Source organism: Notamacropus eugenii, chromosome 1, assembly GCF_028372415.1.
Source record: "Notamacropus eugenii isolate mMacEug1 chromosome 1, mMacEug1.pri_v2, whole genome shotgun sequence".
Lineage (NCBI taxonomy): Eukaryota > Metazoa > Chordata > Mammalia > Diprotodontia > Macropodidae > Notamacropus > Notamacropus eugenii.
The window spans coordinates 249,135,643-249,150,027 of NC_092872.1; the positions used below are offsets into that span (position 1 = coordinate 249,135,643).

The 14,385-nt window shown below is 40.2% G+C and overlaps 1 protein-coding gene across 3 annotated transcripts in view; it reads right to left on the minus strand.

Moving 5' to 3' along the window:
* Nucleotides 1-14,385, minus strand: part of ERLIN1 (ER lipid raft associated 1) — a 60,535-nt gene that overhangs the window by 3,590 nt on the left and 42,560 nt on the right. For all 3 annotated transcript variants that reach the window (XM_072628489.1, XM_072628490.1, XM_072628491.1), the window contains exons 9-11: nucleotides 8,098-8,189; nucleotides 1,468-1,557; nucleotides 377-456 (exon numbers count right to left, since the gene is read on the minus strand). In XM_072628489.1, the coding sequence (XP_072484590.1) occupies nucleotides 377-456; nucleotides 1,468-1,557; nucleotides 8,098-8,189 (262 nt within the window). The remainder of the gene's footprint in view (nucleotides 1-376; nucleotides 457-1,467; nucleotides 1,558-8,097; nucleotides 8,190-14,385) is intronic.

Genomic DNA, 14,385 nt, shown 5'->3' on the forward strand with positions numbered 1-14,385 from the left:
CAGTTTCCCAAAACTGAATCTCTGTCTGGTTTTTAGACTGATCTAAGCACTGTCTCCTTGCTGCTACTGGTTGTATTTCCCCTGGAGCAGAAATTCTGATTACATTCAAACTGTACCAATGATTACTTCAAGTTCTGATCTTATATCCCCCTTTCTTTCCTCTGCCCAGGCCAATCAAGAGCTAACTTTCCCCAACTTACTTGGATGCAGAAACTCCATAATATATACTTTCCTTTAGAAATTAGACGAAATCACCTCTATCCCATTATTGCCAACAGGTGGCTTAAGGGAAATACCAGACCAAATCCCACTCTTCTACTTTCCACATCCAGAACACCAGAAAATAAAAAAGGTTTTGGGGAGCAAAGCCAGTCACCTTGTTTGAAGTAGCATGTTTGTGTGCTGTGTAGTATTCTGCATCTGCTCTTGCCTTCTCTCGGGCCAGGAATGCAGCATCTAGTAGGCAAAGCACAGTGAAAGAATGCTAAAATAAAAGTTTCTAGACTGTCTCTAAGTTGGGGAAGATTTCAGATTCCCTCCTAATGAGTGGCACAGCCCAGAATCTGAGGGTATATAAGCAGAACAAAATATAGATTACTCACTTAGGCTTAAAAAAATAGTCATTAAATTAAGCATTTTTCAATTAAAATAGGCTTAAAACTCTGTTAGTTTTTAAGTTTGCCTATTTCCCCACTATCTCTTCCTTTCTCTTTTCTCTCTTTTTTCTCTTTCCACTCATACAGTCCTAACACCACTACAATAAAAGTAGTATTGGCAATGCCATATCCCTTAAACAAAGTTACTCTCCCCTCTCTGGAAATGCAACAGGAGCATACCTGGCCTTAAGAAGAGGTATCATTCTTTGCACCTTCAAGATCAACTGACAGAATGACTGAATCAATCAACAATGATGGAACATACCATTCCCTCACATTCTGTCTAACCCATCCCAAGCATCTATCAATCAGTTCTGGAAGAAACAATTACTCCTGAATTGCTTAGAGGTAAGGATGGAGAGACAAAAATGACAGGGTACAAATAAAAAAGAATCTGAATATTCAAAAAATATATGGGAGCTGAAGAAAACTAACTTGTGAAATCAAAAGAGTCGTGACATCTACTAAGGACCCAACATTTGTTTCCTCAATTATGGTAGAGAATCTATAGTAAAAGTTAAAAATCAAGTCACAATAAATATACATGAGAAGAAAAAGGCAGCTAGCTCATCAACCCCATTTTTAAGAGGGCAAACTAAGGTCTGAGGTCAAATGATTTGCCCAAAGTCACAGACCAGAAGCTGTGAACATAGACAGATATTTTCATTGAGCTGCCTAAAACTGGCCTGGCTGGCACTCGTGACCAGTCAAGAGAAGACTTTGGTTGTAGTTATGCACTCTCCCTGTCTCCTGCAATGACAAGAATTTTCCTTTCCCTGAGAATGAAAGGCCCTCAACTGCAACAACACACCTTCAATTTCAGAAATGCGTTTCTCGGTTTCTTTCTCCATCACCTTCTGCTGAAATCGGATTTTTGCAACCTGTGCAGTTTTCTCTGCCTCTACAATTAAGAACAAGAAAAAAATGTCCCTTTAAATTAAAAGCAGTATTTATTAGCACACACACACACAATCTAACACTAAGTACTATATTATAACATATAAATCTTTTCTCACCACTAGTCTACAAAGTCAAAGACAGAATAAAGGAGGTACTTAATAAATAATTGGCAAGATAATAAAAATGAAGACATAATTGCTACTTAATTGCTCTTAGGTGCCATGACAAGAAAACAGAGTTCAAATGCAGTCTTTGACCTTGAAAAGCTCAGTCCTTATTCAGGTAACATTATATACAGACATGAGAAACAGAAGGGCAAACGATACCCCAAATAACACACCTGCATGACTACATACCCAAGTAGGGAGGGAAAGAAGAACATGGAAATGACCAAAGAAAGAAGGGGCAAACTGGGAAAAGATTCTTAGAGGTTGTGAACTGGCAAGAATTGAGAGAAATTGAGAGAACATCATCCTGGAACTAGAAGCAACATGGGCAAAGGCTCGGAGCTCAGTATGAGCAGTCACATGGAGGGGATGGCAGAGAGACTCAGTCTAGCTGGAGAGAAGAGCAACGAAAGCTGAGGTTTGAGCTGGGCTTGGTAGTTTCATCTGACATAAGGCTTTGAAAGGAGCAGGTGCACTGAGGCAGAGCCAAGATGGAGGAGTAGAAAGATGCACATACACTAGCTCTTACCCCACAACCCATAAAATACCTGTAAAGAAGAACTCTAGAGCAGCAGAAGCCACAGAATAAAGGAGTAGAGATTTCTAGCCAAAGTGACCTGAAAGACCAACAGGAAAAGTCTGTCGCACCAGACGCGGAGTACAGCCCAGCCCAGCCTTGGCCATGTAGCACCAGGAGAAGCAGAATCGAGCAGGCTTCAGGGACAGAATCTCCAGCAGCAGTGCAGGTTCCTCAACCCACAGGCACTAAAGGTCAGTGAGAGGGTTTTTTTGGCTGGCCAAGAAGGGAGCAGGGTGTCCCCATAACTCAGGCTTCCTCAGGTGGCAGCAGCGGAGGCAGCAGTGGACAGGGGCTCACAAGGAAGGCAGCAGCCCACATGCATTGTTGAAGGCCTCAACGTAAAGCCCCTGAGGGAACTGAGCCCTGTGTGGCAGCCCTGCCCTCACCTGAGCAGCTGATTTTAATCACACACTGAATAGCAGCCCAGGCCCTGCCTAAAGCCCCTGAGGGATTGGAGCAGCTCATCTGAATCTCAGCCCCCAGTGCTGGCTTGGCAGAACTAGAGGCAAGGTGGTTGTGGACAGGAAACTCAGAAGTCAAGTAACTGGCTGGGAAAATGCCCCAAAAAGGGAAAAAAAATAAGACCATAGAAGGTTACTTTCTTGGTGAACAGGTGTCTTCTCCCATGAGGAAGAACAAGGCATACTTTCAGAGAAAGTCAAGGCCCCTGCCTCCAGGGCCTCCAAAGGGAATTTAAACTGGACTCAGGCAATTGAAGAGCTTGAAAAACGAGTTAGGAGCTTACTAAAGGAGAAGCAAAAAAATGTTGAGGAAAATAACACCTTTAAAAAGAGGCTAACTCAATTGGAAAAAGAGGTCCAAAAAGTCAATGAGGAAAAGAAGGCTTTAAAAAGCAGAATTAGCCAAATGGAGGAGAAGGTTCAAAAGCTCTCTGAACAAAACAGTTCGTTGAAAGAGAATTGAGTTCAGGGAAATGAATGATTATGAGATAAACCAAGCAGTTAAAAAACAAAACCAAAAGTTTGAAAAAATAGAAGATAATGTGAAACATCTCACTGGAAAAACAACTGACCTGGAAAATAGATCCAAGAGAAACAATTTAAAAATTATGGGACTACCTGAAAGCCATGATCAAAAAAAGAGCCTAGACATTATCTTCTATGAAATTATCTAGGACAACTGCCCTGATATTCTAGAAACAGAGGGTAAAATAAATATTGAAAGAATCCACCAATCACCTTCTGAAAGAGACCCAAAAAGAGAAACTCCTAGGAATATTGTGGCCAAATTTCAGAGTTCTCAGATCAAGGAGAAAATACTGCAAGTGGCTAGAAAGAAACAATTTGAGTATTATACAATCAGGATAACACAGGATCTGGCAGCTTCAACATTAAGGGATCGAAGGGCTTGGAATGGGATATTCCAGAAATCAAAGGAACTGGGATTAAAACCAAGAATCACCTACCCAACAAATCCGAGTATAATACTTCAAGGGAATAAAACGTCATTCAACGATATAGAGGACTTTGAAGCATTCTGGAAAAGACCAGAACTATATAGAAAATCTGACCTTCCAATACAAGAATCAAGAGAAGCATGAAAAGGTAAACAGGAAAGAAAAATCATAAAAGACTTTCTAAAGCTTGCTACATGGAAAGAAAATATTTATAACTCTTAAATCTTTTCTCAGTATTTGGAAAGGTGGAGGGATTGTACACACACGCACGCACACACACACACACACACACACATAGACAGAGAGTACAGGTTGTGTTGAATCAGAAGAGATGATATGCATACACACACACACAAGAAAAAAATAAAATAAAAATTAAGGGGTGAGGGAGGAAAATACTGGGAGGAGAAAGGGAGAAATGAAATGGGGCAGGCTATAACTCATAAAAGAGATAAGAAAAATCTTGTTCAATGGAGGAAAAAAGGGAGAAGGCGAGAGGGGAAAAGTGAAGCTACTCTCTCCACATATGGCTGAAGGAAGGAATAACATGCTCACTAAATTTGATATGAAAATCTATCTTATACCACAGGAAAGTAGGGGAGGAGGTGACAAGTGGGGTGAGGGGAATGATAGATGGGAAGGCAAATGGGAGAAAGGAGTTACTAGAAATAAACATTTTTGGGAAGGGATAAGGTCAAAAGAGAGAAAAAAAATAAGGGGGGATAGAGTAGGATAGAGGGCAATGTAGTTAGTATTACACAACATGATTATTATGGAAGTCTTTTGCAAAGCAACACATATTTAATCTGTATCGAATTGCCTGCCTTCTCAATAGGGTTGGGGAGGGAGGGAGGAAGTTGGAATTCAAAGTATCAGCAACAAATGTTGAGAATTTTTATTGCATATAACCAGGAAATAAGAAATACAGGGAATGGAGTATAGAAATTTATCTTGCCCTACAAGAAAAAAGAGAAGATAGGGATAAGGGAAGGGTGGGGTATGATAGAAGGGAGGGTATATTGAGGGAAGGAGTAATCAGAATGCAAGGTATTAGGGGGTGGGGGAGGGGAGTGATGGGGAGAAAAATTGGACATGTTACAAAGTAAGGTAAAAGCAATTAGTATTAAAACAATTGACTGAATTAATTACTGAGAATAAATCAATGATGTCTTTAGTTTGGGGAAAAGAATTTTAGTCTAAATTTCCTAGAGGAAGGTAACCTCAGGTAAAATTTGGCATTGATGGAAAAGTTAAGGTTTTAATGGTAAATCTGATTTTATGATTGCTATTTAATCAGGAACTAGAACATGTATAGAAAGGCATGTAAGCCACTTAAGACTTACCTCAAAAGATGTTCCTTTGTCAAAATGAAATTATAATCATATTGGAAACCTGGTTACTGGAACTTGCTATTTAAGATGCTATGGGACTATTAAGTGACTGTTCTGAGTCTAACTCCAGATATGGATAGCAAGAAAGGCGGTCCGAGCCTCCAATTCACGATGCCAGTAAGCCTGTGAGACGCTGGTATGAACTGCAAAAGGTGATTTCATGGGAAGGGTGAGAGAGCAGCTGTTCAGCCTGGGCTGAGGTAGGATTCTCCTGACTCAATTTTCCCACTGACACCTGGAAGACTTTAAGCCTGACTGAATGCAAGTTGACAATCTACTCCTACCTGGAACTGACATGAAGTTGGGGAGATATTGTTTCCCTGCAATGTCCCTACTCTTGGTGGCAATTTCCTGTAGTCAAAAGGTTTGTAAGCTTAATACCAGATCTATTAAATTATAGATCATTGGTAGGGGAACATCCAAGGTTAAGTCTAAAATTAAGCTATTAGGCTTAGGACTTTAGACCAACAACAATGAGTTAGGGTCCTTTAATTCTTAGTAATACTGTGCAGACAATTAGGTCAAGGGCTTGTGAAGTTAGCAAACACAAATATTATTTGTGTCTCAGCTGGTCAGTGTTTAAAAAAAAAATTCTTTTGTGGTTTATATTGTAAATGCTTTAAAAAGAAGTATCACCTGACCAAAAGTTGGAATTGTTTTATGTGTTATGAACTGTGTTAAAAATGAAAAATAAAATTTAAAAAAAAAAAAGAAAGGAGCAGGTTCCTAGGTAGAAGAAGGGCAGAAACAGTGTTTGGGGACACTTTCTGGCAGATATAGCTGCTGAACTCCATCAAGAACACTCGAGGTGGTCATGGAGCTCACAAGCAAGGATGCCCAATGCAAGCACATCAGACACACCAAGACCACAACAAACCAATTATAGTAAAAATTCAATCAACAGAAATTTTTTCTTGGGGAATAATAAAAATAATAGCAAACATTTCTATAGTGATTTCTTTGTGCCAGGCAATGTGCTAAGCACATTTACAATTAGTATCTCATTTGATCCCCAGTCCTGGGAGTTGAATCCTATGATTAACCCTAATTTACAGTTAAGGAAATTGTCTTACACAAAGGTTAAGTGAGACTTGCTTAGTTAGGGTCACAGAGCTAGTGAAACAATGGCCTTCCTAACTCAAGGCCAGGCACTCTGTGCACTATGGCGCCACCAAGTTGCCCCAATATTTCCCAACTTCCATTCATGGGAGGTACACTTGGTTTCACAACACCTTACTTTGAGATTCAGAGTAAATTACAAAAATGGAAAGAATTTCCCAGCTGTCTGTCTTGGCCTTATTGCCAGAAGACTGAATACTGTGTAGCACAATTTTCTTGTTTTCCACCACAAGCATCCAACATCTAACCAATCAACCATCATCCAACACAATGCAGTGTCTTGACATTTGATTAGAAATGTAAATATGAAAAAGAAACTCAACATCACAGGTCTAGCCCTAAGTCTAATATTCTATTTTAAGCTCTTGGAGAATAGAGACTGTGTCATTTGTCATCTTGTATCCCCAACACCCAGCACAGTACTCTGCACAAAAGTGATGAATCTGCTGAAGTCATGGGAGAACCTCTGATCCACAAGCAGGACCCAGTCTTTCCAAAAAGGTGATACTTCTCTGCCAATGACATCAGAGTACAAAAACCAATTATTCTTATGAGAATTTCTCCTATGATTTACCTCCTGAGGCTATCTTATTACAGCAGACTTTTGAAATTTCAAGGATAAATAATTAAGAGCTACCTATCAGAATTTCAAAAGGCCCTGATAAATGAGAGGCCTATACCCCAAAGCACCCTGGCTTCTGTTCCTATCATCTTCTATTTCCTTTAGTGAGCCATAACACTAAATGAGATAGCTATCTTTTCATATTTGTTTTATCCAGTGAATAAAGTTTTATCTTCTTTCTCTCTTAAAAAAAATCTTAAAGATATTTTCTATGTTGCTCTCTAAAAACAAACTGAAGAAACAATAGCTATACTGACAGGCTTCTGGCTTGTGTGTGGCCCTCCTGGTTCTGTTTCTCTACAGGGAGGAAACCCCCAGAGAATTCAGATTCTCCACTTTACTCTCAAGGTTTTGCATTCTCTTAAAAAAAAAAAAAAGGTGAAAAAATTAAAATAGGAAGTTATTATGGAAAGCTGGGTGCACATACACACAACTACAAACAAATCTTCCATAAAAAAGAGGAGGAAAAAAATCAATATCCATACTAATGAAAATATAATTTTTTTGGCTTTGGTATACAATTTGTATTTTATTTCTCTGCCCAATTATGCTTTGATCTAATTAATATGAAAATAATTCTGCAACCTTAAATGTAAAGCAATAGATAGAGAAGGGGCCAGTGATAAGACAAGCAGGGAAGTGGTACAAAAGGCCATCTCTTTCTTTGTTTGACTCATAGTTGTTGGGTTTTTTAAGTTCTTAGGGGGATATTTGGCCAATAATATCCACTATAAACATCCCTGGAAATAAGTGAAACAGTAGTATTTCCACCAGCATAGTGGAGGCTAGAGTTAAGTATGGCCTAATTTCACATCTTGTTTTGGGAGTTGTGGGGTTGATTAGAAGAGTCAAGGGAGAGGGGAAGGTCCAAGGAAGCATTTAGGTAGCACAGTGGGGAAAAGCTGAGTTCAAATCTGTCCTTAGACATTTATTAGTTGTGTGACCTCAGGCAAGTCATTTAATCTCTGCCCACCTCAGTTTCCTCAACTGAAGAATAGGGATAATAATCGCACTTAGCTCACAGGGTTGTTATAAGGATCAAATGAGACATTTGTAAAGTACTTGCCATAGTGCCTGGCATACACTAGGTGCTTAATAAATGCTACACTCTCCCCTCCCCTGCAAAGTATGTCTGGGTCAACGCAAAGTTCAGTATGAGATAGCAAGTTATCTGTTAATAGTACTAACTCATTCAACATACATGTAATCCAAAGGGACATTCGTTGTAAAAGAGAAACTAGGTACCTATAATAGCCTTTTTCCTCTCTGTTTCTGCTTCTTTCTCCACCACCTTTTGCTTCTGTGCAGCTATAAGGAGTTTGGTCTTCTCAGCTTCCCTGTGGAGTAGAATATTTTTAAAATTAGGAATGATTCAATTCAATAAATGTTGTTAAACGACTTACAATGTGCAAAGTGCTGTAATGGATGCTGAGAATACAAAGACAAAAGACAAAGTAGTCATTCAAGAAGTCTGTGTTCTATTGGAGACACCAAAGAACTGAAAACAAAACAAAAATCAAGAAAATCTGTGGTGGGGATAAGAAGGAGAAACTATGGCATGGAGTGGCAGAGGAGGTGGCTTCCCAGTTGAACCTGTAAGTTAAGTTAAGGATTTAACTTAATCTTTAGATTAGAGGTGAGACTGGAGTACATTCTGGGACTGGAGCTCCCAGACAGTGGGCAAGTTTGTCTAGAATGCATGAAAGGAAGGTAAAAGGAACAAGTGGAAAAGAGAAGAGTTTTAAATGCCAAACAGAGTTGGACTAATCATTTGGCATTTGAGAATGACTGGGGAAGGTACCACTCAAAAGCAAGGAAAGCACTGAATTAGAAGCCTACTGCAATAATTCAGGTTAGAAGTGATGAGGCCTGAAGTGTGAATGGAAAGCAAATGAATGTGAGATATTCTTATCTGAGCAGTCACTGAGACTTGGCAAATGATCTGCAGGCAGCTAGGTGGCCCAGTGAACAGAGCATGAACTTGAAGCAAGGCAGGTCTGAGTCCACATCCCATCCTACATTGTTTATAGCTGGGTGACCCTTGGGGTCACTTAACCCCTGTCTCAATCTCAGTTTTCTCATCCATAAAATGAGGGTAATGATAGCATCTGCCTCCCAGGGCTGTTGTGAAGATAAAACGTTTGCAAACATCAAAGTGCTACATCAATGTTGGTTGTGGTTGTCAGGGTGATGGTTATTACAGCAGCGGCACTGAAGGACTTGTGGTGTGAAAACTTGCATAAGGTTTCACATCTGAGTGAGTGAAAGGATGATGATGTCCCAGAAGAATTAAGGAAGTTGGGAGGAGATTTAAGGGATGGAAATAATATGTTTCATTCCTGAAGGCAGGAAGGACTTGAGTTCAAATCTGGCCTCAGACACTTACTAGCTGTGTGACTGTGGACAAGTCACTTAACCCCAGATGCCTCCCAAAAAAGGATGTAAAAAGATTATGGAATCTGATGAATTAAGATTCAAGAAGCATAAAGAGAAGGTAGTTTGCCTTATAAAGTAAGAAAAGATAGTGAAACAAATGAATGGTTGAGTAAATTGAAGGAGTGGATTGGTAGGTGGGTCAAACTGACTTAAAAAAAGTGAATTTGTGATGTCTATAGGTGTCTATAGATGTCTATAGATGTTCAATTCAGGTATAGATGTCTAGCAGGTAGCTGGTGATGCAAGACAAAAGGTTCAAGGGAAAGATAAGGTCAATATATCTAAATCTGGGAGTCATTCAATACAATTCAACTCAACAAGCACCTACTATGAGCATGACAGAGGACTGTGCTAAGGACCAGGGAACTAAACAGGCCAGGCCCTCAAAGAGCCTGTATTCCACAGGGAGAAAAAAAAAATGTGTGCACAGAGAGTATACATAAAGTACATACAGCATATAATGAAGTAATTTTGAGAGTGCAGGGGAGAGAACTATCAATAGGGAGATTAGAAAAGGCTTTCTATAGGAGGTGGCAGCCAAGCTGTGCTTGGAAGGAGCATACATGAGAACAGCAAGCACACTTCCAGGAATGGGAGGCAGTTTATACACAGATAAAGAGGCAAGGGATGGAATAGCACATGCAGAGGACAGGAGGACTCAGAGAAGAGAGAGGACTTTCACTTGGGGTGGATAAGACAACAAAGATGAACAACAGAGAGAAGACAGAGTGGCTCAATGGTCCACTGCTGTTTTCAGGCTGTCTGTCCTATTAGACTATAAGGGGCAGATGCTGCTCTTTTGCCTCATCTGTGCCCCCAGGGCTTAGCACAGTGCCTTGCCCATAGGAGGCACTTCATAAATGTTTGACCACTCAGTTCTTACTTTGTTTTCACTGCAATAATAGGAAGGTGATACCCAAGGTTGGAAAGAATAAGACAGTACTTTGCTGCACTTGACAAATTCAAGTCACATGCTAAGATGGAAGAATGGCAGGAAATAGTAAAGCAGAGCTTCTCTCCACAAGACTTCTGTAAAAAGATCTAGAAAACTCACCAGACTGAACCCTCATAATGGAAAGCCAGAAAACCTCAATAGATCATGTCTGCCCAGCTCAGCAGAAGGAGATAGACAAGAGGATGCCGGGGACCAGGGCTGGGCTGGAAGTATTCTGTGTAGAACATGCTAGTGCTCAGGGAAAGGATGAACAGCAGGGCAAGAGAAGGTCCCAAACTCATATCATGGCTCCACCAGACACATCTTGGGGCACTGAGACGGGGACAGGTGCAAACTGACAGCTCAGTCACCAGTTTCAGGCCACAAACCCACGGCAGACTGAGAAGGGGTGGGATTCTGGGTACAGGGGTCCTGGTTAGGGTGCCAAAAAAGGAGGTTGCCAGTAAGCAGCAACAGCACCTCAAACCATAGCTGCAAAGTAGGGTCTCAATTCCAACATCTAGCCTAGCCTGGAGAAGAAAAACCAAGGCAGGAATTCCAGACTAAACATTGCTCAGCAACAGCAATGTTGTACAATGATCAACTATGAATGACAGCTATTCTCAGCAATATGAAGATTCAAGACAATTTTGAAGGATTTCTGATGAAAAATGCTATCCAGCTCCAGACAAAGAACTGATGGAGTCTGAACACAGACTGAAGCAGACTTTTTTTAAAAAATGCTTTTTTAGCATTATTTTTTGGTCTTTTTTTTTTTTATAACATGACTAATATGGAAATATGTTTTGTATGACTACACATGTATAACCTATATCATTCCTTGCCTTTTCAATGAGGGGGGAATGGAGGGAAGGATGGCAAGAACTGGAAACTCAGGATTAAAAAAAAGAATGTTAAACAGTGTTTTTACATGTAATTGGAAAAAATCTATTTTTAAAAAGTAGTTATGAAGTACTTGACAAATACAGAGCTAAGTGCTGGAGTTAAGTTCACACTCTAAAGGAGTTCACATTCTAATGAAGGAGACAACACAAAGGGAAAGTTTCAGCTGCAAGTCAGGATTCTTAGGGTACAGTCCCTAAATAGATGGTAATACCCATTCTTTAATGTTATTTCCACTGATAAAATCACTGAATTATTTGATGATGCCAAGGCCTTTGGTAGCAAGAATGATGTTTTCTGGGTTGCATGTAGCTCTAGCTGTAACACCTGAAGGAACAGTTGCCAGACTGCATTTCCAAAGAGGCTGCTTCCCAGGATGATGGTTGCAGACATTACAGTGAAAGCATCGCTACTGCCAAGGCTTTGGGGTTCAGAGTCCCTGGACTGTCCCCCACTATCATCTGAGGGGCAATGGTAGTCAAGGTAGTGGCAGTACCAGTAGTTAGGCTTGCCTGACACGTTCTGTCTCTCCTCAGGGTACCTTGCCTGACTCTGTGGATGACGTTTGGCAGTTGGTAGGGATATCTATAACCCCTTCTTCACAGAAATTGCTTCCTCAAATGACAGCCGTGAGAACTGGACTGGAAGCAGAACTGGTCATCTGGGGGAGCTACCAAATCCAGGACTGTTGGACTTGTCCATCTACTGGTGCCAGTTGGTCAGTAGTCGTTGTTAGTAGTGACAAGGAAGATGGATTCCTTCTCTGCAAAGATGTCTCCCCCCTCAATGATGACTAGCAAGAACTAGGCTGGAAGTAGATCTGGTGGTTTGGGGGACACTGATATTCCCAAGTCTCTGTGGCTCAGAGTCCTGAGCTGTCTGCATCAGGGTCTACAAGGAAATGGCGGTCAAGGTGATGGTTCAATTTTCTTGGCAATCACTAATTCTTGTTTCTTCCTGGGGGGCCTTGCTGCTTCAGCTAAGCTGGCTTGCAAGTTCTGCAGGTAGTAGCCGGTGAGGATGACTGGTCACGTCTTCATAGAGTCGCTTCCTCAGATGATGGCTTAGAGAGATGGGATGAAAGCAAGACCAGTGGTCTGAGTGAGTGAGGAGAGAGCTCTTGTGTCTAGAAATTCAAGCCGTCCCAAAATGGAATGAAATGTTGCCTAGAGGGGTGGTAAGTTCCCCCTGCTTGGAGGTCTTCAAACAAAGGCTGGACTTTCATATCCCGATTGAACTCATTGGTCACTGAATTAGTCTTCTGGAAGTTGTGATTCATCATGTCATTGATTATTATATAGATTGTACTTGTGGGGCTTTTTATTTCACTCTATACAGTTCACAGAAGTCTTTCTAAGTATCTACCTCATTTGCCATGTCTTCTATTACAATAATACTCCATTATTCTGATATCCCATAATTTGTTCAGTCATTTCCCAACTGATGGGAATCTACTTTGCTTCCAGTTCTTTGTCACAAGAAGTGCCACTCTCTGTACTCGTGAATTTGCAGGTCTGAACTGAACAGAGTCAACTTCATAATGACGATAACTAAACCCATGGGAGCTGATGAAATAGCAAGAGATCATAGCAAGAGAGTGTAGAAAAAGAAGGCCCAGAACAGACCCTGGGGACACCTACAATTAATGGATATTATGGATAATGGATAATGATATAGCAAAGGAAGTAAAACAAGGTCAAAAGTCAAAAGGAGAAAAGCTAATCTAGAATGAGAGTGTGGTCACCAAAGTCAAAAGCTGTAGTAATCTTGAAAAGAACAATTTCAGTCAAGTGACTGGGGGGTACCAAGAGCTGGACTGAAGTAAGGAAATGGAGGCAATAAGTATAGCCAAAGCTTTCTGAGAGTGGTTATAAAAGAAGAGCTACATGAATGGCAAGGTGGTATTTTTAAGACTGGGGGGACACCTGGTCATGTTTTTAGGCAGCAGAGGAGTCAACAGAGAATGAAAAATGATCAAGAGGTCAAGTTTCCCAAGGACATAGGAAAGAAATGTTAGCATGATTGGCCTTTTATCAGGAACAAAAACAGGGAAGAGAATGAGGGATGGTATAGAGAGGTTCTGGGGAGCAGAGGGAGCTCATGGTGAATTCTCAGCAAAGTAGGATGCAAAGTCCTCTGTTAAGATGGAGAGAAAAAGGATGACAATGTGAGGAGAGAATTGGGCAGTTTAGAACAGCCATTGTAAAATGAAATGGAGATTCAAAGTTTCATGCAGAATTTACTTTCTGTATTCTGCTTTGTGTTTGGAAATGTTCTCTTTTTTGACAGTCTAGTTTAGAATAAAAACTTTTTAAAAATAGATTAGCCATTGCAGGGAATGTAATATGAGTAAAATAGGAAAGAAGAAAAGGCTTTCTGTGTAATGAGACCCCAAAATTCACAGTGGGCTTGGTCAGAATGGTTGAATGACTTTCTTTAGCAGTGTGCAGGGAGGAGTTGAGTTTTGACAGTGATGGAACATGGGGTTAAGACATACAAGGCATATTTCAATACATGATAGAGCCATGAAGAACACACCCTTTCCAACAGTGCCAGTCTCAACACATATCCAGTATTCAGGTACCTTACATGTAAAAAGGGGCAGGAAGGACTAGATGATCTTTCAAATTATCTCCTCCTGATGTAAATGCTACAAATAAGGCACCTTCCTTTAAAATTAAAAGTAACTCAGTTCACTATACAACAATCTAAAACTGTGAGCATACACTCGTGAAAATTTTTAATGAGCTAAAATTTTTAAATTATTAAAAATTCAGAGGGTACCTCCCTAGGCCACAATAGATAAAGGGTCAAATGTCAATTGCCAAAAGAATACCAACTGTTAATGATCATTTGAAAAAATAATCACTCAATTCAAAGAAAAGCAAAAATTAGAATACTGCTAATATATCACCTCACACTCACACTGACAAGAATGATTAAAAGCAATGGAACTATTTTTTTCAATCTTTTTGGTTTGACATATTTACAACTGCGAGGACTACACCTCAAAGACACCAAGGAAAAAGGAAATGATCCTACATTTACAAAAGCTCTTTCTGTGGTGGCAAAAAGATAGAAACTAAGGAAATGCCAATCAGTTGAGAAATGACTTAACAAATTTTATTATATGAATATGTAATGGAATACTATTGCGCTGTAAGAAATGAAAAACAGCAACAAACCCAATGCAACCAAAATCAGGAGGGAAGCAGAAAACTGGGAAAGAATTTTTGCAACTAGTATCTGCAATAAAGGCC